The 25,634-nt window shown below is 42.4% G+C and overlaps 1 protein-coding gene across 5 annotated transcripts; it reads right to left on the bottom strand.

Annotated features, from left to right (window-relative positions):
* Positions 1 to 989: 989 nt before the first annotated feature.
* On the bottom strand, positions 990 to 25,470 carry LOC139580185 (septin-6). 5 transcript variants are annotated; one of them, XM_071408755.1, is made up of 11 exons: positions 25,360 to 25,470; positions 23,018 to 23,132; positions 20,897 to 21,092; positions 19,312 to 19,498; positions 17,077 to 17,238; positions 15,200 to 15,296; positions 14,384 to 14,552; positions 11,275 to 11,407; positions 10,884 to 11,074; positions 7,806 to 7,854; positions 2,625 to 2,763 (listed from the first exon to the last, which is right to left on the bottom strand). In XM_071408755.1, exons 1-10 carry the CDS (start codon positions 25,387 to 25,389, stop codon positions 7,851 to 7,853), a joined length of 1,284 nt encoding a protein of 427 aa, XP_071264856.1. In that variant the 5' UTR covers positions 25,390 to 25,470; the 3' UTR covers positions 2,625 to 2,763; positions 7,806 to 7,850. The 5 variants fall into 5 exon arrangements, with proteins under 5 accessions (XP_071264854.1, XP_071264856.1, XP_071264852.1 ...); XM_071408754.1 differs by lacking the exon at positions 2,625 to 2,763 and adding an exon at positions 4,457 to 5,519; XM_071408753.1 differs by lacking the exon at positions 7,806 to 7,854 and having other exon boundaries at positions 990 to 2,763.
* Between the last annotated feature and the right edge of the window lie 164 nt (positions 25,471 to 25,634).

The following is a 25,634-nucleotide window of genomic DNA, read 5'->3' as shown; positions in this document are numbered from 1 at the left end:
GTCGTTTTAGAGAATTTGACAGTATGTCTTAACTGGCCTCACAACCGCAGACCACGTGTAAGGCGTACACGACGCGAGTGGTTTGCTGATTGTCAACGTGAACACATTGAGTGCTCCATGGTGGCGGTGGGGTTATGGTATGGGCAGGCATAAACTACGGACAACGAACACAACTGCATTTTATTGATGTCAATTTGAATGCGCAGAGATACCGTGACGAGATCCTGAGGCCCATTGTCGTGCCATTCATATAATAAGATGATAGTTGGAGCTGTAATGTTAGAATTCAATACAGCCTTTGATGTTATTGATCATCGTTTGTTATTGTAGCATGTTTCAGCATGATAATGCACAGCCCCATGTCGCAAGGATCTGTACACAATTCCTGGAAGCTGAAAATGTCATAGTTCTTCCATGGCCTGCATACTCACCAGACATGTCACCCATTGAGCATGTTTTGGGATGCTCTGGATCGACGTGTATGACAGCTTGTTCCAGTTCCAGCAACTTTGCACAGCCATTGAAGAGGCCATCAACAGCCCGATCAACTCTATGCGAAAGAGATGTGTCACGCTGCATGAGGCAAATGGTGGTCACACCAGATACTGAATGGTTTTCTGATCCACACCCCAACCTTTCTTTTAAGGTATCTGTGACCAACAGATGCATATCTGTATTCCCAGTCATGTGAAATCCATAGATTAGGGTCTGATGAATTTATTTCAATAGACTGATTTCCTTATATGAACTGTAACTCAGTAAAATCTTTGAAATTGTTTTATGTGGCATTTATATATTTGTTCAGTATATATTTTAAATAGCTGGCTGGCTAATACTTTTAGAAAAATCATAGGTTTTACCCCCTCCCCCCATTAACCAGAAGGGGGCAGTCTTTCTCTTCACTTTTATAGTGAATATACTGTATAACCTGTCCTCAATGTTTATTATTTGCACAACTAAGTCATTTGGCATAAAAAACAAATACACACTTTTTCATCATAATTTTATTGAAAATGTACATAAATGGAATCAAACTACAATCACATATTATATCATTAATTTGTGGTGTGGACAGGTAATTGACTAGGAGGGGTGATTATGGCAGATGCTAGAAAAATGTATGGCAATTTCTTACACCAAAATGTAACTTTACACAGAGAGAAGAGTCACGTCCAAAGATCATATTTCATAAACAGGTCTCCACTTCCATACACAAAATATATCCTTATAAATTATACAAATGCATGAGTATCTATCTGTATCTAGGATTCAACTCCATCTCATTGTAATATTTGGCAATATGGGTGCCGGAAATTGTGGAGAGGGGTATAACTGCACATAACAACTAGTAATACACAAGATAAAACTGGTCCAAACAATAGAGCATCAAATGTGAAAGAGTGCAAAACGGAACTGTTAGGGGAGAAAACTACAATGGGGAAAAGATCAAGATCACAGAGGTGATGAAAAAAAAAAAAAAGAGCATAAGACATGCAATATACAGAATAGACTGATGTTAGTTAAAGCACAATGCGTAAAGCGCATTAAATGTGACCTACATGGTATTTCAGTACGGAAAAGGTGTTTTCACTAAATAAGTGCTTGACATGAACATGTCTTTGGCTCTTCTAAGTTCCAATGAAACAACCTATGCAGTGAACAAAGAATACTGTATTTATTTGGATCGCAATTGTCCTATGGTTTTTAAATCCGTATTGACAAAAGTTTATACTACTCATGTAACGGATGTGAAATGGCTAGCTAGTTAGCGGGTACGCGCTACTAGCATTTCAATCAGTTACGTCACTTGCTCTGAGACTTAAGTAGGGTTTCCCCTTGCTCTGCAAGGGCCGTGGCCTTTGTGGAGCGATGGGTAACGATGCTTCGTGGGCGACCGTTGTTGATGTGTGCAGAGGGTCCCTGGTTCGCGCCCGTGTCGGGGCGAGGGGACGGTTTAAAGTTATACTGTTACACTCACACGCAAGACGTCACACTATCAATCACCAATTGAATATGTCGGCTTCATCAGTGCTTTATTGAGGGTTGTGCCATTTGTATTCATAGGGGCCCCCGAGTGGTGCAGCAGTCTAAGGCCCTGCATCTCAGTGCTAGAGGTGTCACTACAGACCCTGGTTCAATTCCAGGCTGTATCACAATTGGCCGTGACTGGGAGTCCCATAGGGCGGCGCACAATTGGCCCAGCGTCGTCCGGGTTAGGCTATGGCCGGGGTAGGCCGTCATTGTAAATATTAATTTGTAATAGTGGTTATTTCAAAACAGTCCTTCTCAAAATGGACTGAATATATGATTGAACGTTATTACATAAAGACTTTCTTAAAATGTACTGTCAATTAAGTTCTGATAGTTTTATGCAAAATATAAATTAATCCAGAGCCTTGGCTCTGCCACATATGGTATGATGAAACTATTGGTTTAATGTTTTTCTCTTGAACAACTGTTTAGAATCCTACCTGAGCACCTGAACAAAGCTTTGTTCATTCATACACCAAGACAGATCTGCAAAATATTATCAGTGAAGGACTCCCACTTGCCAAAGTGTACCTTGATTAGGTGGCAAAAGGTAAACTATCCAAAAAATACCATGTGAAGTCCACATACGGCCATGTTCAACAAAGCAGATGAGATGGAAGTTAAAAAAAGGTTGATGCAGTGAGAAAAGACAGGAAGAGGAAATGGGTGCTTAGTTCTTGTTGAAGCTGCAATCCCCTCTTCAGACAGGTGGCCAAGACAGATTAAAAGAAGCTAGAGAGAAAGGAGACAAATGCAAGGTTACAAGAGATGCCCAAGCAGTCAGGGAGAGCAACAGTGCCTACCAGAAGGATTACTGACATTTTGGGAGGGAAGATAGTACGTATTTGGGTTTTCCTAACGCATATATAGTTGCTACTGTACTTCAAATGACACTAACTCTGTTCCAAATGCAATGTCTGTGTGGTAAACTAAAAATAACTACTCATATAATAAAATACTACAGTACTTGAGCTGACCAATTCAATTTGAGCATAATACGTATTTAAAACATTGAATAAATTGCTTATGAGAACTGCTTGCAGCAGATATTATGTCCTCTGTAAATACAAAAAAAGGTATTCAGTGTCAGTTAATAAATCAAACAGACAATCTTAAACCTACAAATGATGGAAAAACTACCGAGAAGTGCACAACAAAAACTGTCCAGAAAATATCTATCCCTACAGAAGCAAAAAGCAAATGGGGATATTAGTCAGTCAGCACAGCAAGAACACGACATGACAAAAAAGCATAACCATACACAAAAGACAGATTTAGCCAGAGTGAGCACATAGAGCAGCAATGAAATACAGATAGGGGTATCCTTTTGTTAATACATAAAGCAGATGAATGTTTTTGTTTTTTTAAACCCAGAAGGGTGGGTTCACAATGCCTCTCCTCAGCCTTGGGGTACCCGCTACCCACAAAGCCTGGTCCCTTAGCAAAGCTTGAGGGTGGAAGCACCTACTCAGTGCAGAGCCAGGGATTACTGCAAAGGAAAGGTAAATACACACAGAGCAGTGAGCAGGGGAACTAAAGCACAGTATGTATGAATGACCACACACCAAGGCACACCCTGCCAACCCATAGAGCTTAGGACAACAGTTCCCCAGAGACATTGAGACAAAGAGCAATTTGAGAAGAGATGGTGAGAAGTTGTAAACCATACCTACTACACCACTGTACAAGAATGTGTAAGTACGTAAGCGAGTCATTTCAATACATTTAGACGAAAACGAAATACCTATATCGGTGGACATTTGACTCATCAGACCAACTGTCTGACCTGTGTCACCGTACAAAGTCATGTGGGTTATATTGAGCAAGGACACAGACATGTTTTTGGAGGGGGTGGTGTGGGGGTTCTTAGAAATATGTTTCTGATAAACAACACCCTGTCCTCAAGATACAGATGTGAAGGAAGTGGAATTGAAAATAAAAACCAACAATCTCCTTGGCGCTCACACTCATCTGCCAAACAAAGGAGTGTTCCAATCCTGTTTCTCGAGGAGGAATGGAGAACGACTACTGGCTCAGTCTGTTCGGACAAAAGCAGTGCAGCACTATAAGGCTGAATACTAACACGACATGTATGCACCTAACTTAAATGCTCATGCAAGTGTTCCATTGACTTCCAAGGCATGATTAATAAGAAAGTCCAAGTTAGGATCCAGCCCTATGAATTCAGGTCTGCAGACAATTTTGCTCTGTAAGGAGAGTTGTTTTGACAATAACAAATGGCGTGACATCTCAAAGCCCTTGAAGGAGTTAAATATCTAGACCAAACCAAGTGTTTTCAACTGTAATCAGAATCTATGGGAAACCCTCATATCCTCACATTTGCAGAACCCACTCACATACTGTATGTTTAAAATACTGCTTCATTATGCATTTCATACACAATAAATCGTGGCCACAGTTGAAATATTTGGTCAAATTCACGCTTTATTTCCTTTGGATATTAAGTCTTTTTGTGTAACACTGATACAAGTGTAATACTGATCCCTACATGATTGTTATTTCTTTAAATGGATTCGGTTTAAATTGCACTAGAAAGATACAAAATCATATTTGGTGTAAAATGTCAAAAGCTAACAAGTATGCAGATAACACAAAGTATATTATAAACAGTGAGGTATGGCAAAGAGATGACAAGCATGAATACCTTCACATGCACCGGGCTAAGACTAAATAACATCAGCTGTTCCCTATTAACACTCGCCGTCTTGATAGCCTCAGCGCCAGTTTGTTTGCGCTGTCATGCCAACTTCCTGTAACTGATCCATTCTCATGCAATGTTTGGAGTAGGCAAAAGCACAAACAGATCTGGGACCGGGCTACTCTCTTGAATGGGCGGTGGACAACATGCCCTCATTTAAAACATACTACGATCGTGTCTTCATTTTCACTAATTATGCATTGTATGTCAATACGATATCAGTGCACATCTTCATGATCTCAAACTACTGGAGTGGTTTCGGACACCGTTGGAGTGAGTAGAATAGTGGTGGTATGAAACACGGACGTGAATATGCTGCCCCTGCCAAGTACATGCAGTGAGCCACGGATTACATGCCACACACACACCACTCGCTTTGGGTCAGACCATAGCCGATGTGCGTTTCACCTTAGCCTCCACAAACTCCTGCCGGTCAAAACAGTAGTTTCGCGTGTGAAAGTTTAAAAGCGCGCTCAGTCATGCGGAACAGGCCAACAACGAAAAGAGAATGTCTACCTTCCAACATAAAAAAAAAAAAAAGGCAAACGCAGAATGATGGCTTGTGAAAAACGTACAAAAGGAGCATGCAAGGATTCCCATTCACAGTAATGGCTGGATTCTTCCTCAGAGCAGGGGCATGTGTGGGGGGTTGGAATGGGGGAAAGGAGGACAGGAGGGCACAGAGAACAGCATGGCACTGCCAGGGATGGGGTGAAAACTCATTCACAGCTGGCTGAGGGAGGAAGCACTTTTCTACAGGAATCCTGAACTGGAAATAGAGAGAAGGACCATTACGCGTTAACAACACTAGTAGACATACTTTTTAATCAAATGACATAATCATTCATGTTATTGGTCAAATGTAATGTCGGAAGGAACATGTGTTAAGGTTGTTACTGTTAATAAGACGTCTGAGTGCATGGAGGTAGGGGAGATTTAGAGTATATGTTGAAAGAACATTTATTTGGTATGCTAAAGAGCTAACACACCAACTCAGTGGCCTTGTGGTTAGAGCGTCCACCCTGAGATGAGAAGGTTTGGAGTTCCCGTCCGGGTCATACCAAGGACTGTAAAAATGGGACCCGATCCGTCTCTGCTTGACACTCAGCATTAAGGAGATATATTGGAGGTAAGGCCCTGCGATAAACTAGCGTCCTGTCCAGGGGGTCTGCTTGTACATCGAGCTGCCTCACGCTACAGTCACAGGAGATAGGCTCCTGCTCCTATTAACCATCCAGGCCTTGTGGAAGGCTACTTACTTAATGGACTAACACAGATGTAAATGTTAACCACGGTAAATCGTCTAGTGTACATAAATGAATATAAACGTTGCTATCTAGCAACATTTCTGTTTCCGAGAATAACTAGGGAGGGATACATGATTATTACAAACTAGATCATTTATCCTGAATTGACTGTTATAAAGTTCACCGATCCATTCTCAAGTTGCTCCTACAGGGCCTTAGAAAAATGCAGTGTCTCTCTATGGTTGATTTGTCTGTTCATTTCACACTGCTCATTTCCTGTGAACGTTGTCCAGAATGACACAGCAACGCTGAGACAACAGACTGTTTCTCATCACATTTAACTTAAGTCTTGGAAGATGAGCCAGCCCAGGAGCAGCAGTTTACAGATCGCAAGACACATGTCTTCCTTTCCCACCCTCTATGGCTGAATCTGTACAAATAGTGTAGCTCTCTTTTTTTTAATTAAATGGAATCATCAAAGAGCTAGGCGTCAAATAACTGAAGGATCAAGAACAAATGCTATAAAAAGATCCTGGCTGAACGGCGCACTAGTGCGATCCTGCAGTTTCTGCTGGGCTCTGAATGCTCTTTGTGTAGTGGCTAGGCAGGGAAGGGCAGGGGTGAACCACAAAAGCAGATTGTTGTGTGGTTTCAGAGGGCAGATGGGGCAGCACATCAGACAGAGGCTAATAAACTTGCTGATTTAATTTTAAATTATTTTAGAGGCTGGCACAGGCACAGCCAACCACAGGATATGATCCACTTCTGCAGCAGTGATGTCATCTTCAGCTAAGCCGTGGGTGGATACAGACATTAATAAAATGTACGAACACAAATGTCATAGGATTCATTACAAAGATTTGTTGTATTGAATTAGTATCAGACCTGATTTCAAATACTGTTTTAAATATCTCAAATACATTCGAAGTAAGTATTCAGATATATTTTATTTGAAAAGACAAGTTGAATATTTGAATGTACACTACATGACCATAAGTATGTGGACACCTGCTCGTTGAACATCTCATTCCACAATCATGGGCATTAATATGGAGTTGGTCCAACCTTTACTGCTATAACCCCATCGATAACCCCATCGAACACATTTGGGATGAATTGTAACGGCTACTGAGAGCCAGGCCTAATCGCCCAACATCAGTGCCCGATCTCACTAATGCTCTTGTTGCTGAATGGAAGCAAGTCCCACCAGCAATGTTCCAACATCTAGTGAAAAGCCATCCCAGAAGAGTGGAGGCTGTTATAGCAGCAAAGGTTGGACTAACTATTAAGGTCCATGATTGTGGAATGAGATGTTCAACGAGCAGCTGTCCAAATACTTTTGGTCATGTAGTGTATTTGAAAATACTCTCAAAAACTATTTGGTAGACTATTTTTATTATATATTTTTTTTACAAATAATTCAAATACTGAAATAAAAGTACTTGTTTTGGGCTATGTATTTTAAAATACTCAAATACACAGACAAAAGTATTTTAAATACCAAATAATCAAATACACATGTATTTGAACCCAGGTCTGATTAGTATAAAATGTAAACTAATATGTTTTGAAAGTAGGCCTACTGTACAGATGTTGCCTGCATTTCTAACAGCTACTAGAAGTTAAAATACTGTTACTTAAATACGTTTTAAAAAGTAATTCCATTTAAGGACTTCCTTGTCCTTCTCATTTAAATTCAAATATGTGTGTTTAACTGACATTTGATTTACATTTTTTGTTGTTGTATTTAAATAGATGTGCTTTTTGTCATTGGTTACCAGGGGAACAGTTGAGTGAGCAAGCCTTACCAGGACAAGATGTCTCATGCAGCATGCAGCAAGTGGGGGGAGGAGTTAACTGTAAAACAGCATGGATGTAACATAGGTGACACATGGACTCATGGGAGACATATGGTGCATTCAAGACAACTCAGAACCTCGGAACCTCGGAACCTCCGAGTTAAAATGTACATATTTTTTGGCCGTAGAGCATCCTATTGGTTGATTCAGATGGAAAATATCTGGGAAAGTGTGGAAACTCGGCCCTTATCTTTCTACAAGTTTCTTTCTACAACAAGTTTCCAAGTTGGACATTTCTGAGTTTCCGAGTTCCGAGTGGTCTTAAACACGGCAACACATACACATTCTCCATGTCACATCTACACCACTCATTAAAACATGCCATGCTCATGTCCTTTGGTGACTGAATAAAACATTGTTTTGTAGCCCAAGCTATCAACAGGATCATGTTTTGAACAAGATAAGGAAATAGAGAGGCCAAGTTTGGGATCCAAAGGTTTAGCAAATGAGGAAGTACTAACTAGCATTCATAGGGCCGGTTTCTCAGACAAGACTAAGCTAGGCTTTTTAGTCCAGGTCAATGCTTAATCTGTGTCCGGGAAACTGGCCAATAATGTTTTGATCAGTAACCCAGAAACATTAAGTGAAAGGGGGAGGAAAAACTAGAGTTTAGAGATAGCAGAGAGAAATGACAGAAGAACTGTAAAGAAAATAATTCAGAATAAAAAAATAACCTTTCTCAGTGCAAGTGTCTTCTTCCTTTCTAACAGGGCAGGTGGCAGGGCTCGCATCAGTTTGAATAGACAACCAGGAGTGATTACCAACATGTAGGGACCCACGACAACAACCTCTCTAACTGTCAACGCGGCCCTACCACTGTAGCCCGGATACTACAGGTAAAACAAAACGTCACAATTACTGAACCAACATTCCTATGGGATATAGACCTATACCAGCAGTCTCACTAGCCTGGGGTCAATACAATCAGATTACTGTAATACCAAATCTAATCCAGATGAATCTAGTTAACGTTGAGGGCCAGAGAAGGGTTCCGGATATTACTAGCTACAGTACTCTGTATAATAAAGGTGGATAGAAAACAATGTAAAATCCTAGTGAAGTGACAGCGATCCTAATCTCTGGTGCATGTGTGTGTTCATTTTGGAGGAGAAAAACAGCAGGTCCACCTCTATACCATAGTTATGAAGGCATAAGAGCAAATGCTTGCTAAACTGCTAAACTAAGCCTTAGGGAGCATCTATTCATCTATTGCTCCTCCATTTCAATGTAATCAGAGCCAGCTACGTTGGTTATCGCTAATCCATTAGACTGTGGAGAGAAACCACTCCGTGCTTGGTGACATTAATGGGACAAGCCGAAGCGGTGGTCAGGAAAAGAGTTCCTAGAAATGCATCGACATAAGGCAAATGAAAGCTTTGATTAATGACTTTGTCATTTGTTTACGTGTGGTGTGTGCCAGGCCTCTTCATATCTGAGGTGCGGCTGATGCAACAGTGTACAGTGTCGTGCACCAGTAAAGTGGTCCACATGCATACAACATTTATATTTTGATTTGTCCATCTTCTGTATCACCAGACGCACAGTGGCGAGAAAAAGTATGTGAACACTTTGGAATTATCTGGATTTCTGCATAAATTGGTCATCAAATTTGATCTGATCTTCATCTAAGTCACAACAATAGACAAACAGTCTGCTTAAACTAATAACACAAATTATTGTATTTTTCTTGTCTATATTGAATACATCAATATATGTGAACCCCTAGGCTAATGACTTCTCCAAAATCTAATTGGAGTCAGGAGTCAGCTAACCTGGATTCCAATCAATGAGACGAGAGATTGGAGATGTTGGTTAGAGCTGCCCTGCCCTATAAAAAACACTCACAAAATTTGAGTTTGCTATTCACAAGAAGCATTGTCTGATGTGACCCATGCCTCGAACAGAAGACCTAAGATTAAAAACTGTTGACTTGCATAAAGCTAGAAAGGCTATCTGTAAGGCTATCTGTCTGCCAACAGAAGTTGGGTGATGCAACAGGACAACGACACAAAACACAGAAGTAAATCAACAACAGAATGGCTTCAACAGAAGAAAATACGCCTTCTGGAGTGGTGGCCCAGTCAAGAGTCCTGACCTCAACCCGATTGAGATGCTGTGGCATGACCTCAAGAGAGCGGTTCAAACCAGATATCCCAAGAATATTGCTGAACTGAAACAGTTTTGTAAAGAGGAAAGGTCCAAAATTCCTCCCGACCGTTGTGCAGGTCTGATCCGCAACTACAGAAAACGTTTGGTTGAGGTTATTGCTGCCAAAGGAGGGTCAACCAGTTATTAAATCCAAGGGTTCACATACTTTTCCCACCCTGGACTGTGAATGTTTACACGGATGTTCAATGAAGACATGAAAACGTATAATTGTTTGTGTGTTATTCGTTTAAGCAGACTGCGTTTCTCTATTGTTGTGACTTAGATAACATTTTATTACCAATTTATGCAGAAATCCAGGTATTTCCAAAGGGTTCACATACTTTTTCTTGCCACTGTGCATACATGGGATAGGCAGGGACAATAATACATTTACTCATTATTTTGAGAAAGAATAGATGCCATCTAAATTATTTTTAAGTGGAATTAATGACCTAGTGTTTCCCGTATTGTTGTTTGGGCGGACACCTCTCATTTTGGTTAATGAGGCCCTAAATGTTGATTTGGGGGCCTTTGCGCCCTGCCTGGAAAACGATCTAGGGGAAACACTATAGTGACAATTTATCCAGGTGTTCTTTGATCCTCCTAGATCAGGTTGTAACATCCAGACAGCTCCGGTCCAGTATACCTAAGGAATCCTCAAGGATAGCTGGGTTGTGTTCATTAGGGCACGCAACAGAAAACGTGTTAAAACGTTTCGCAATGGAACATGAAAATTTGCGTTTCTCATTTGACAGGTCCAGGTAGTCTCTCCCTGTCTCGTGATGTTATCTTCTGTTTGGGTGCCTAATGAAAACAACCCTGAACACCTATGCCTGCTGTGTGAGGAGGAGGGAGTTGAACGTGGAAGGAGATACTTACTTTTTCCTCTCCTTGTCCCTCTTGAGTGTGGTTGAGCCCCCTGCCTGCTGGGCCTGGGACTGCAGGAGCTCGGCGGCCGTCTTTTTCTGCTTGAAGCCGTTGAGCTCGTCATCCAGGGATTTCTTCTTGTCCTCCAGCTTCTTCTTCTCATCCTGGTGCAGCTTCTTGAGCCGGTCAAACTTCTCGTGCAGCTGTGTGGCGAGGGAGAAAACTCACGTCTTAGATAGAAACTAATTTAGAAGGCGTGATATCTGTAGCTTTGAGTACAAATAGAGATGTGGCACATGTAACCCTAGTTCTTGTGAGGTTGGTAGGATTGGTGATGATGTGGCAGAATTAAAGCATTTAACTGGTAATGGAGAAACCTTCCTGTACACACACAAACACGCACCTCTTTCTCGGCCTCCTTCAGTTCGGCTTCCTTTTCCTTGACTCTTTGGACGAACATCTGCCTCATCTCCTCCTCCTTCTTCTGCAGGTCACCCATGAACTCGTTCCTCTTGGCCTCGTACGTCTCCTGCAGACTGGGGTCCAGACAGGAGGAGGAAATTCAGAAATTAAGTCATACTAATGAGTCATATACAGTGCGTTCGGGAAAGTATTCAGACCCCTTGACTTTTTCCACATTTTGTTAGGTTACAGCCTTATTCTAAAACTGATTCAAATCGATTTTACCCTCATCAATCCACACACAATATCCCATAACGACAAACAAAAAACAAAAAAACAGTTTTTTTTTTAGAAATGTTTGCTAATTCATAAAAAAAAACTGAAATATCACATGTACATAAGTATTCAGACCATTTACTCAGTACTATGTTGAAGCACCTTTGTCAGCAATTACAGCCTCGAGTCTTCTTGGGTATGACGCTACAAGCTTGACATACCTGTATTTGGGGAGTTTCTTCCATTCTTCTCTGCAGATCCTCTCAAGCTCTGTCAGGTTGGATGGGGAGTGTTGCTGCACAGCTATTTTCAGGTCTCTTCAGAGATGTTCAATCGGGTTCAAGTCCTGTCTCTGGCTGGGCCACTCAAGGACATTCAGAGACTTGTCCCGAAGCCACTGATGCGTTGTCTTGGCTGTGTGCTTAGGGTCGTTGTCTTGTTGGAAGGTGAACGTTTGCCCCAGTCTCAGGCCCTGAGCGGTTTGGAGCAGGTTTTCATCAAGGATTTCTCTCAACCCTGACTAGTCTCCACTTGTGCTGAAAAACATCCCCACAGCATGATGCTGCCACCACCATGCTTCACCTTCGGGATGGTGCCACATTTCCTTGGCATTCAGGCCAAAGAGTTCAATATTTTTTTTCATCATACCAGATAATCTTGTTTCTCATGGTCTGAGAGTCTTTAGGTGCGTTTTGGCAAACTCCAAGCGGGCTGTCATGTGCCTTTTACTGAGGAGTGGCTTCCGTCTGGCCACTCTACCATAAAGGCCTAATTGGTGGAATGCTGCAGAGATGGTTGTCCTTCTGGAAGGTTCTCCCATCTCCACAGAGGAACTCTGGTCAGACTGACCATCCGGTTCTTGGTCAACTTCCTGACCAAGGCCCTTCTCCCCCGATTGCTCAGTTTGGCCGGGAGGCCAGCTCTAGGAAAAGTCTTGGTGCTTCCAAACTTCTTCCATTTAAGAATGATGGAAGCCACTGTGTTCTTGGGGTACCAAAACAGAAATGTTTTGGTACCCTTCCCTAGATCTGTGCCTCAACACAATCCTGTCTCGGAGCTCTACGGACAATTCCTTCGATCTCACGGCTTGGTTTTTGCTCTGACATGCACTGTCAACTGTGGGACCGTATATAGACAGGTGTGTGCCTTTCCAAATCATGTCCAATCAATTTAATTTACCACTCCAATCAAGTTGTAGAAACATCTCAGGGATGATCCATGGAAACAGGATGCGCCTCAGCTCAATACTCAATACTTATGTAAATAAGGTATCTGTTTTCTGTTTTTAATATATTAGCTAAAATTGATAGAAACCTGTTTCGCTTTGCCATTATGGGGGTGTGTGTGTAGATTGCTGAATAAATTGTTTATTTCATCAATTTTAGAATAAGGCTGTAACATAACAAAATGTGGAAAAAGTCAAGGGGTCTGAATACTTTCCGAAGGCACTGTATGTTAGTACTATGTCCCTACATTCACATTACATCAGACTGTAATTGAAATCAGAATGCAAAAAGTGGTTGTGATTAACTAAGGGGGTGGTAGGAAGTGGAAAGTAGTGATTCCAAAGTTTCAACCATTGTTAAAACCCCTTTCTCTCGTGGGAATTGGCCTATATGGATAGGGCTAAATTGAAATGTTTCTTACAGAAGAAATATGGAACGCATATGCATAACCATGGTGGCAATTAAAAGGGAACAGTTTGGAAATCCTGGGGAAATTATTAGACAAAAAGTGAGGACACAACAATTCACCTGTTGATTTTATGTGCATTTAACATTTACTGTACTTTTTGCCACATTTGTTGATAACAACATCTGCAAATACTCTGGATACATTCCGTAACATGATAAGAATATTATTTGAAAATTTGGGGTAGGTGCAACATAAGACAACAAAATGACACAGGTTAGAGAGAGATTTAACTGGTGTTTCCAAGTGGCCACACACCTCTCAAAGCGTGCACAGTTCCTAAGTAATTTCAACAATGCACTTTTATGACTCAAAGATTTTTTTTTTAGCTCTCCTAGCTGTGCCGCTGAGGAACTAGAGTAAGCAGACTTGTAGTTGTTTTGTTTGGAACACAGCCCTGCCCCGCCTTTACACAATTACTGTTGTTGTTTACACAGTCCAAAAATGGTCCATGATAAATCGCAATCTGTCCATTCTGAATACGATCTTACAGTGTTAGGCTTCACAAGGCAATTCAGAGAAGCAGATGGTCATGTTGGTGCGCATGGAATGGAGTCATGAGTGCATTCCGATGCTTGTAACTGTACATCAAACATAGTGATTATAAACGTTGATCCTATATATTACAGGGGTTTCATGATATGGAAATGTGGAGTGCACATTTGAACTCACGGGTGTTTGGCTTGCTTGTATGACATCAAAGCAGTATTTATTATATTCCTCAATGTCTCATCTTTCAAAATACATTGAGTCCTCTTAATTTAAAGCTTTTCCCTCACTCAGACAACAAAACATTAGCAAAAGTCGCCCAATTATCAGGAGGGATGGGGGCAACTTCCTGTCGCGTGCGGTGCTCAAGTTCAGAAAGGCTGTCAGTCACAACCCATACAGATCTGTGAAGTGGAGACCCTGAGCTCTGACATCATGTATAGCATGTTACGGTACATCCACTGCGTTCCAATTTAGGTGCTTATCAGTATCCAAATCTGCCATTTTCAACCCGAATACGGGTACAAGTGTAAAGAGCTACATCCGTGACAGGAAGTGTGCAGGGTGGAGAATTGTGACGCAGTCCTGGAAGGGTGTAGGGAGGAAAGAGAAAACAGGAAGTAAGGAGGAAATGTGAAGGGAAACAGCCGCACCTGAAGGGTTTGCAGTCGGGGTCCGTGTCCTTGAATCCCATCTCCTCCAGCTTGCAGCGGCGGTAGAGCTCATAGTGGCGCGTGTGTGTCTGCTCCCGCAGGTCCTCCATGTTTACCCGGATCAGCATCTCCCGCAACTTCACAAAGTCACAGTGGCTCTCATTCTCCACTGCCGACGACACACACACACACACACACACACGCACGCACACACACACACAGACACACACGCCCCATAGAGTGAACAGAGTAGAGTGTGGAGCACAACGTCAGAGACAGCATCGGGCCAGCACTATTGTATTTGTGTTCCATGTGAGGACAGGGCTAGGTGTAGTCCATACTACCCCCCACGTATCCACACACAGCCTAAACCGACATACGTACGAGCACAACATAGGAAACCAAATAACAAATAACGAGACATTTCACGTTTATATTCCTATGGTAAGTCAGTAACTTTCTCTGATAATCGTCACAGGTTTCACAATCGACCACTTTTCAAGCATTATCGACTTGTTTGAGATAAATCAATAAATCCATAGAGTCCTCAAAAATATCGGACATGGGATTCGGTTTTTCCCCATCTAAGTGACATGACTCAAGCAACAACTGCTGTAGGTTATACATGTATGCAAGAGTGGAGCCATGTGGTGTTAAATAGACAAACATGAATGAGATTACATAAGCAGCAGTGATGGCTTCCCTCTTGACGGTATGAATGCAGTTGTTTAGGAAGTTAGGGCGGAATGAGTGGGAGGGAAATGGTGCCGGGAGGATCCCCCGACCATTTCCTCTGTGATACGTGACCTAGCTTACCCTGCACCGTTCCCCAGGGGTACTGCCGCGCTTTCACCATCTTGTTGCCGATCTTTACCTCCTCCGTGCTGCCCACAACGGCGAACGGCAAATGGCCCTGCAGAGCCGTAGTGGAGAAAGGATTCACTCTATTACATAACTCCATTATTTATTTGTTTAGATTTTGATCAATTGGAGCATATCTCTTGACAGGCGAACCAATTGCAGAGTGAACCAATTACAAACTGAATTACATGTGACATGTCATGTTAGGCCTAAAATTGCAAATTCATATACAGTGCTGCATGAAAGTATGTGAACCCTACAGGGCTGGTCATTATTTTGCTATAAAATATTAAAATAAACATAAACATAAAATCCTTATCTAAACCCCAATTGTTCTTGTGGCTCTTGGGGATATTTTGGAAGGGTGTCCACTTCTAGGCCGAGTTGCTGTCATGTTAAAGGCTCTCCATTTGTAAATGATTTGCCTCACAGTGGACTGATAGAGCTCAAATCTTTTTGAGATGATTTTATAGTCTTCCCCAGACAGATGTGCTCTCACTACCCTTGTCCTGATGTCCTCGGAGATCTCCTTTCCTCTCGGCATGGTGTGCTTTGCATTCACCTGGATGGGTAACACCAGACTGACCAGGTTTCTTATCTCTATTTATCAGAGTCCCAACCAAACTCTTTCCTAACAATCTCTCCTTTGATTGATTCATTTGGTACCCAATTATTTACCCACCTGAATCTACTTACCTACCTGATTTAACCAATGCAACTTGGGGTTCACTTAGTTTTGCACCTGCACTAATTCCTTTTTTAATTTTGTTTTTCTACGACACGCATGATTTCCTCTACATTCGTAAATATAAACCTGTCATGTAAGATCAAAAAGACTGGTTCTGATTAAATGAAGATTTCATGCTAAAAACAAAAAAAATCTGTAATTGCTCAAGGGGTTCACACATACTTTCAAGCAGCACTGTACGTTCCCTACATCCACCAAGAATAGCTCATTTTCATAGACAGAGAGTGCTTCTCACTGCAGTGGTCGGGTCGGTTACCTTTCTGCCAGTCGTCGTCGTAAGAACGGAGGGCGAGAGCCTCAAGAGCTAATTGTCAAACGCAAATCAGCTGGGTTCTGCTCAGTGCTCAGTCAGAAGCATTGGCATTCTCGATTCGCTTGTCACTCGTCATTGTCCGCTCATTTAGCCCTGGCCCTGTTGTCAGAGAGCTAGCTGATTGTCCTACACTGTACTGGACTGTCTCCTCCCTGTGTGGACACAGATGGTGCTCGTATCCTGCTCTAGTTCTGCATGTTGTTTTAGTGTTCTGAGTATTAACTGAATAAATGACCCAGAACTCATAGTGAAAGGATTCTCACATGAGGGGTACAGATACACAACCATATCTACTCCTGTAATGATTTTGTCCACTGTATTGTACGTATTTGTTTTCTAATTATTATTATAAAAAATATAAAAAATTAACTAGGCAAATCAGTTAAGAACAAATTCTTATTTACAATGACGGCCTAGCCCAGCCAAACCCGGACGACGTTGGACCAATTGTGCGCCGCCCTATGGGACTCCCAATCACGGCCGGATGTGCTCCAGCCTGGATTCGAACCAGGGACTGCGGTGACTCCTCTTGCACTGAGGTGCCGTGCCTAAGACCGCCGCGCCACTCGGGAGCCCAAATGTGCCTGCCCTCACAAAAATATCTTCCATGAAAACAGACAATCGAGTATCGTATCATACGATATTTCTCCCTAATCAAACCGTGTCAGTCGTACTTATACTTCTCAACTATAACGAGTAAGTCTGTATTGATAAAACTTGCCGAAATGCGACTGAACTAAAATGAGCGGCGTCGGAGAAGGGTTAGCTTACGTTCATGGTGGAGTTGATCTCTGCCACCGTCTCGTCGTCGGTGGGGAACTGGTAGATCTGAACGCCGTTGCTGACCAGCTCGCTGGTGATCTTGATCTTGAACTTGGTCAGTTCGCTCTTGGAGATGGCGTCTGATTTGGCGATGATGGGGATGATGTTGACCTTTCGTTTGAGGAGATTCAATTAGATTCTAAGACGTTATTAGGGCTATCCGCTGATGAGGAAATTATGTGTGCTGCATGTATACAAAAGAATCCATCAAAACACATACAAATAACGCAGATCTTGTTATACCTTACCGACTTGCATCGAGATAAAAACATACTGAATCACAATTATTTTGAAGTCACAATGACAAGGTGCAAACAAATAATGCCTATACTGTGGGAAAAAGCTAAATAAAAGATTGGCTTTGAGGCTCATGGCAAAAGCAATTTACAACACTATACTTCCACCAGGACAAAACAACAACTGAAACTAAATTGTTTAAATTGGGTCTACTTTCCAACAGAAGCCATGAATAATTATATTTCATACAAAAACCTGTCTCAGCTCCACACATTAATGGTTGGTTTCCCAGATAAAGATGAAGCCTAGTCCAGGACTAAAAAGCCCTTTGATGGAGCTTCTCCACTGAGAATTATTTTAAGTATAGGAATAAGATGAATCTATAATAAGCACATACAGTGCATTCAGAAAGTATTCAGACCCCTTCCCTTTTTCCACATTTTGTTACGTTACAGCCTTATTCTAAAATGGATTAAATAGTCCCCCCCCACCCCTCATTTATCTACACACAATACCCAATAATGACAAAGCAAAAACTGGTTTTTAGAAATGTTTTCTAATATTTTTTTTAAATAATTAAAAACTGAAATCACATTTACATGCGAGCATCTCCTATGCAGCCAGGTCATCACAGCTAGCTAGCGAAACCTCCTGAGACAAGTGGGGAACATCTGGCCAAGACAGGATATGAATAGACCCTGAGATATGGGTCTTCCCTCCCTTCCTAATGTTTCTTTGGATGCCTTGTGCCTTGGTCAAAAGCAGGGATCTCATCTAGCCGGATACGGGAAAAAAATAATGTAGCTTGTATTTTTATATCTGTACACCTCTTGTCTCTACTAGCTTCAGGGATGTTTGTGCATTTTCGATTCGGGCTTATCTATGTGCATTTCTGACATAATCAGAGCTTGGAACGAAGTAGAGATTTTTGGCAGCGCAGAGCAGTAAGAGCATTTACCAGAGAGAGTAGTGAGAGAGAGTAGTACTAGTGAACCTCCAATGCATGCTCCATCTCGTGAAGAGCTCGCCAAACACATTGTTAATGATGAGAGCCTACTGATCCAGCTAGCTCAGAAGAAACACTTCCTCCAGCCCCCATGTTTGGTGCAATACAGTATATCCAAATATCCGCTTTAATGGAGCCCACAGGACTGAAGAAGCACAAGGAGGCAGGGGGGTCTTTGTCAAACATCCACCCACCACCACTTGTTGCCCATAAACTCAAGAGACACTGCACAACCAACTTTTTTTTCACTCACTTTGGCCAGACTCAAACGCCATCCAGTAGCACTAGCCCTGGGGGGAAGGCTTCACAGTCGCTAGTAGCAATGATGCTTGGCTGACGCTAAGGGCCGTGTGATGTATACACAGAGAGGCTTCTGCTCTGGATCAAAGATCACACTGTTGTGAGAGGCTGAGAGGTGGGTAGGGTACAGCTGCTCTGGCAAACACCGAGGAGCCCCTTTCTCCAAAATCCAGGAAGTCTCTATGCAAATAGGGCTTCTGGGGTGGCATTAGGAAAACAGAGTGAGCAGTCACCGTGACGACCAAGGGCCTGCATTTCCCGGCTGACCTACACCGACGCTGTCACAGGACAGGAGCGCATCTGTGAGCGTGCAAAGTGTGTGGAAGAGTTTATGAGCCACCATCATCTTGAGGCTAGGGAGCTTTCTCTTCCCCCCCCCTGCATTTTATAAATAGCTATGACAAAAATATGACTCTTCAACTGAGGTTACCATCATATTAGGGAGACTGCTTTTCACGTGACACTTCAAATCGGCAGAGTGGTAATTGAGCAGATATCTTGAGCCAAAGCGACTTACAGAAAAGCCAACATTGACAGTGACACATATAGACCAACTTAGTATACTATATCTGGCCCATGCAGGAATTGAACCCATTGATCCATTGGAATCATAGTGTAATTAGCTAGCTTTTGCAGCTCACCTTGCTGTCCAGTTTCTTCATAGTGACCAGGTCCAGGGACTTGAGGGAGTGTCCGGTGGGCGCGATGAAGTACAGGCAGGCGTGGATGCGCGTGTCGTGGTAGCTGTGTAGCGTGCGCTTGATTTTCAGCTCCTCCTGCAGATAGGCCTCGAACTGGGTGTCGATAAACTCAACAATAGACTTGTAGCTGAGGAGAGAAAAACACAAGTGTCATTAATGTGTTATAAACGCATGATAAACAGGTAATAAGGAAACTAGGTTAATGACAGCGGCGCACCATAAAGAGAAAGTATCTTACCATTGTCTGTGAAGGATTCAAGGGTAGCTATACCTTTGCCTTTTTAAAAATGTCTCACTCAGAAATGAAGACAGTTCCACCACCTTATAATATCAGAAGATGATGTAAAGCATCTCTTAATTAAGTGAGAGATTAAAACCAGTTCGTTCTTTAATCCCAGAGCGTTGTCAGTGGGAGGTAGCTAGCTCGCTAAGTGAGTACAGCTCAGCTCCCTATAAAGAACCTGCTGATCCCTCATTCAGCAGAGCTGGGTCTCATTAGCTGGGAGTCATCAGGCAGAACTTGGTGGTGGAAGATATTTGGGAGCTCACGGATCAGGGAGCAGAGGAGAGGCATCAAAAGGCATACCACCGCCAATGAAGGGGAAGATGCACCGCGGTACGAAGGAGAGATGGAACTTCTGATTAAACACAGGTATAACCCCCGCCCTCCAACACACCTCCCTCCCACCTCCACTCCCCCTCATAAGAAGCTAGCCGAATGGCCGCTCATATAACTGGCCTTATCTTTGTGATGGATGCCGCTAACTGCTAGCCCTTAGCTCACATTCATCCATCCACCATTTGATACTGATGTGAAGCAGTGTGAACCTGGAGCACTAACCTACAAGAGGGTTCCTGTAACTAGCACAGCCTCTCCCTCGGTTCCCTAACAAGAGCAGATAGAGAGGCCTGGGACAGACTGAGGTTAGAGAGAGCTGCCTGGCCTGGCGTTCACATGACATCATCCATCCTTTCTCTCTGTGATCTCTCATGACGAGGATCACATGACGGGAGAGAGAGCGGAGACAATTAGATCCCATGTTGACTAGAATGTTTCCATCAGGGGAGAAAGTGAGAGTAGTCCTCCCTTTCCCACAGACAAAACACTGTATGATTTAGACCTGAAGACTCCTGGCTCAAGTCTCAGACTATTGATACTTATATTGTGTTTTCAGAAGGTATGGGAGAGGGATAATACAAGTGGAATAAGAGTGGTACCTAATGTTCTACCAGACTCCAGAGGGGGTGACCTCAAGTCCCCACTTCACAGGGGGGCGTCTCATGCATGCACAATTAATGAGTGACATTCACAAACTGCCACTGCCGTGAAAGATAACATATTCTTGGTAGTGGTATATCAACACCAGGATCGTATTCATTCGTTTCCTTCTGTTTTGTGCCTAATGAATGGGAATCTAAACATCTCTTAGACACATGAAGAGGAACCTGGGGCTCTCTTACCAAAGTCGTTACACACACACACACACGTGATATATTCATGTTGATCTACGTCAGTGTCTCTCACCTGTCCTCTTTGTTGATCTGGTCTCCGAAGCCCACAGTGTTGACCACGGTCAGCTTGAGGCGCACGTTGCTCTCCTGGAGCTCGTATGTGTTGGACTTGAGCTGCACGCCCGGCTGGTTGTGCTGGGTGGGCTCGCCCTCAAACTTGGTGTTGAACAGGGTGTCCATAAGAGTGGACTTGCCCAGGCCCGTTTCCCCTAAAACACACACCTTCAGTTAATTCACTATTGTGTCCTTTTTTTGTGGACTCTGTATCTGGGGTTTGTGTTTGTGTGAGACAGTTGTACTAAACTCATTGGGCATTTATACGCTATATTCTTCGATAATCAATGGGTATAGGCTACAGTATATCATTATTGGAAATTACCATTAAACAGCAGGGAACATCCCAGATTGGGCCATTGTCAGAATAAATGTGGGCTTAAAAAGGCACATTACATACTGTGCATGAATACTGTACATGACAGTATTTAGTACTGTACATCCCTGTTGAAAATACTGCAGTTCCACAATCTGGACTCGGGCTGCAGAGCAGATCTCTCTATGCCACCAGAATGTTAATTATATGGACACTTCCCATTTTTCACATCTTCATACATTTTCCGTGTGAACCCCTCTGGCTTCTCCGCTGCTTTTGGCAGGAGAGGAGCTTTTCAATTAAATAAAAAAAGATACGCCGTAGAGCAGCGCATCAACAAGCTAATCTTATGTTCACCATGGTTGATATCTGGAGCAGACCACTGTAAAAATTAAAGAAAAAAGGGCAACACGGGTCTGAGTCACGGATATCCTGATGCGTTCCGACAAACTCATACTGTTCAAAGCTATCAGTCAAGTGAGTCAGCCGCCCTTCCTCTCCCAGTGCCAGAAAATATTTTGGGTCAAAGGTAGTAGTAGTGCGCTATATAGGGAATAGGGTGCCATTTGGGATGCAGGCCTATTTCTGTTCATCTGACACCACATATACACATGGCGCAAGCAGAGCACTGCCAACGGTAGTAGTCTTCTATTCACATCGCATCAGGGTTTCACTCAGTGCACACTAAATAGTAGAAGGGGGGTAGAATGAAGCAACACAGTGCCTGTGTCTGAGAGAGAGCGTCCACCTCAGGTCTCTGTCGAGAGGTTTCCGTGGTCTCTCATCTTCCTTATAGAAACTTCTCAGGGCTGAACTAAGCTATGAGCATCTCACTTGGTCGGGGCCCATGCTGAACCCCATGCTAAAAGATGGGGCCCTGACATCCAAAGGTTCACATTTGAATGTGCCGGCATCTTAAAAATCTAACTTTCGTGAAGAAAAACGTCGGTATGAATCCAAATGGGGCTTTTGTTGCTCTCGATTCAGTTCTTGCCGTTTTGTTTAGACCACAACCACAAGCCTCCGGATCACATTTCTGGGGCTTTAAGCTGTAGGCCTGTGCAGTTTACAACTGTTTTGCTTTCTCTGACTTTAGAGTAGGCTGTAATAATAGAGGTTCGTTCGGCTTCTAGCATTGCTTTGGAATGTTTTGATTGCCACTGATACCTTTCAAGTAATTCAGAGTGTGTAAAATGGAGAGGGAATTGTATTCTCTGTTTCCTACTTTGTACAAAATGTACCATTTGGTTTAAACATATGAATCAAAATAAGGCTAAAAGACGACAGGCCATTTCACCATTATAGATCTATATGACAACTCTATCTGTCAATGATGCCCAAATACCATTCAGCTAAGTTGTATACAACCTCAAAATGAGGCCTAGGGCATCCAAATGTAATTCTGAGATATTGTAACAGACAGACACTAATATAGGGAGTGAAATAAACATGCATGTCTGTTGTCTATTGCTTTGAAATTACTGGGGGGACTCGCGGAATTACACTTGACTGGAATCCTTTTAGGGGCTTCATTTCTACTCCCAGTCCCAGACGATAGCTTGACTGACTGAAGATGAATTAGCTACGGTAATCAGAGTCGACTGCTGACCAGTGAGAAAGCAACCAGAGTGGGTCAAAGACAGAATGAATTGGGTTCACATCTACAGTGGAAACGCCTGACATAGGCCCACATTGCGGCGGAGAAGGGCTCCCATTTTGCCTTGGGGAGAAGAAAAAGGGAGGTTTTACGCATGACACACTCACCGACACAGAGGATGTTGAAGCAGAAGCCGTGATTGACAGACTTGTTGACCAGCTGGTCGGGCATGCTATCAAAGCCGACATGGCCGGCTAGAGGGACGGCACGAGCACCTTCTCCCTAAAGACAAAAGAATGATTTTGAAATTAGGAACACTGAGTAAAGATGTGTAATTAATCATTAACAGTCGGGTATAAATCGCAGGTGCATATGAAACAGGGGTGGTATAGATAAGGCTATCGTAACTTAGGTAAACATTAGGCTGACCATAATATTATTATTTCACTTCAGTTTACACATTTCATGCAAGACCAGACTACACAGAAATATGACATTTCAAACATTCACTTCCACAACTACTGGTAGTGCAGTTTTTAAGGCACAAACGGAAGTGTTAACCATAGCTACAATCTTCTATGGTTTAAGCTACAATTTACCTTTTTTTGCCAGACACATTCCATTGTATTCTATGAAGATAACTCCTCAGCTAATTTCTCTGGTGCTCTAGCTGTGATACACTTCCTGTTTCCTGCTAACATATTTGCATACAGCACAGTCTAGACCGTTGAAACCACAATGTCCATATATGGAAAGTAAAACATCACATTGTAAGAGTTAGACTGTACAGGTGTTGAAAACAAACCATGCACAGTAGAACGATGGCATGTTTGTGAGAGTAACAATTCTATGTTATAAATGTATCATAACAAATGACCCAACTTGATACAGGAGGACATGGATCCTCCTGTTGTAGGCCTGACCCTAAATTCATAAGGGTCTAATATGGATATGAATATGTGTGTGTGTGTATATGTGTCTGTTTTTGGTTTTACTATCCTTGTAGGGACCAGAAGTTCGCACAAGAATCGTAAAACAAGGAAAATTCAGACAAGTAGGGACATTTCACCGGTCCCCACAAGGAAGAAGGCTGTATGCTTAAGGCTTAGGGTTACAATTAGGGTTTGGGTTAGAATTAAGGTTAGGGGTTTGGTCCCCACAAGGACAGTAAAACAAATGTGTGTGTGCATGAAGGAAGTTCCATCATCACACATTCTCTGCTTCTAGAACTGCACAGGATGGTTATGTGAGCAGGAACGCAAGGAATTTAGATTACATGGAACTGCCAAGCGTGCCCTCAATAGTGACTTAACTGAAGCCACCCCACCACTAAAAGGCCTAAATGTTTTGAAAATACATTGTGGCATTGAGGCAGACTGCAAAATCCGCTCAGTTAAAATGGGAGAGGTTGAAAATAGTTCCGCAGACAGGGGTAAACAGTTGTCAATTGTATAGTTCGAATTGTGTTTAAACAGCTGAAAGGCTATTAGTTAAACAGATGGTTTTTCTTGACTAAACAAACACTCCTCAGCTGTCCTACATGTGCAGCATTCCCAAACCCAAGGCCTACTTGGGATCAAAGACACATCTGCGTTGCACAATGACATAATGCTTGTTGTTCTCGTCCATTCATTGATACATTTCGGTTGAATTAACTGCACACAAAACGGAAAGACGATTTACGTTAGCCTAACAATCTAGCCCAAAGGCCGGCAGATGGCGATATTGATCCGGTATTGATGGTCTAAACGACTCAACATCGCCATCTGCCGGCCTTCGGGCAACTACCAATCCTTCTCCCAGTGACTTTTCAAGCCTACTGACTCTCACATTCTGAAATTAATTAAACCACTTTTGATGAATCCACATTACCTTCGTTATTATTTAGGTCTATATCATATACAAATATTAATAATTCCGACTCAGTTGTACCCTATATGATTCGTTATGCACGTCAGACAACGCCCAGCAAACAAAGTAACGGGGCTGACAGGACCAGAAACAACGCGATAGGCTAACTTACTAACAGAATCGAACCCACGATAGAAGGCGGATATGCATGAAATTTGAAATGTCCAGAATAAAAATATATAGTCGTAATATCCTTAAATAGCATATCAATGTGAAGTATATACAGATTTAATAACGAAATTATGAGGATACTGGATCCCAACGATAACCATAAAAGCGAACGCATGCGTGCAAATGAAGACTATCGAATGTTCCCAATAATTTGTATTTTAATAAATCATCCGGTTACGTAATGAGCGATATTTATCTAGATGCATTGTATCATTACGATAATAACGTTGTAATAGAGGTAATTTGATATCGAGTTAGCCTATAAAAAACGGTGCAACAACCATGGCGAGTGGGGCTTTCCACCGACAACTATCCATGCCGTTTGAGTTAAATTCACCCAATACTTATCAAAATTAATAATTTTAGCAAGCTACAACGGTGCCCTAGCCAAAAAAACTAGAAAATCATCCTTAATTATAGTACTCACCGCTTGCCTAGCTATTTCAGTGGCCGCCATGGTTATTTTTTTATGAAAACCCTATGTAGGAAGCTGCACTACTATTCTGCTAGCAACACTAACAATGACGTCAATTTCCTATGGTAATGATGAAACGTTCAAAATAAAAGCCCGCATTTCAAAACATTGCAAGGTGGATAACTCATTCAAAATAGATAACATTTTAATCAATGTCGATTTTTATTGTGTTTATAAGCAAATGCAAGAAGAAATGTATGGGGGGGAACGTATGTTCAGACTGAATT

Source organism: Salvelinus alpinus, chromosome 7, assembly GCF_045679555.1.
Source record: "Salvelinus alpinus chromosome 7, SLU_Salpinus.1, whole genome shotgun sequence".
Taxonomy (NCBI): domain Eukaryota; kingdom Metazoa; phylum Chordata; class Actinopteri; order Salmoniformes; family Salmonidae; genus Salvelinus; species Salvelinus alpinus.
Note: the sequence above shows the minus strand (reverse complement) of the source record. Positions and strands in the feature narration are given on the sequence as shown.

Coding starts and splice junctions, on each gene's coding strand:
- LOC139580185 (XM_071408751.1), bottom strand. CDS start 25,389: ATGGCGGCCACTGAAATAGCTAGGCAAGCG. Junction 17,239..19,311: donor TGAAGAAACTGGACAGCAAG/GTGAGCTGCAAA, acceptor CTCAAACGAAAG/GTCAACATCATCCCCATCAT. Junction 11,408..14,383: donor CCCGACTGCAAACCCTTCAG/GTGCGGCTGTTT, acceptor TCTGGACCCCAG/TCTGCAGGAGACGTACGAGG.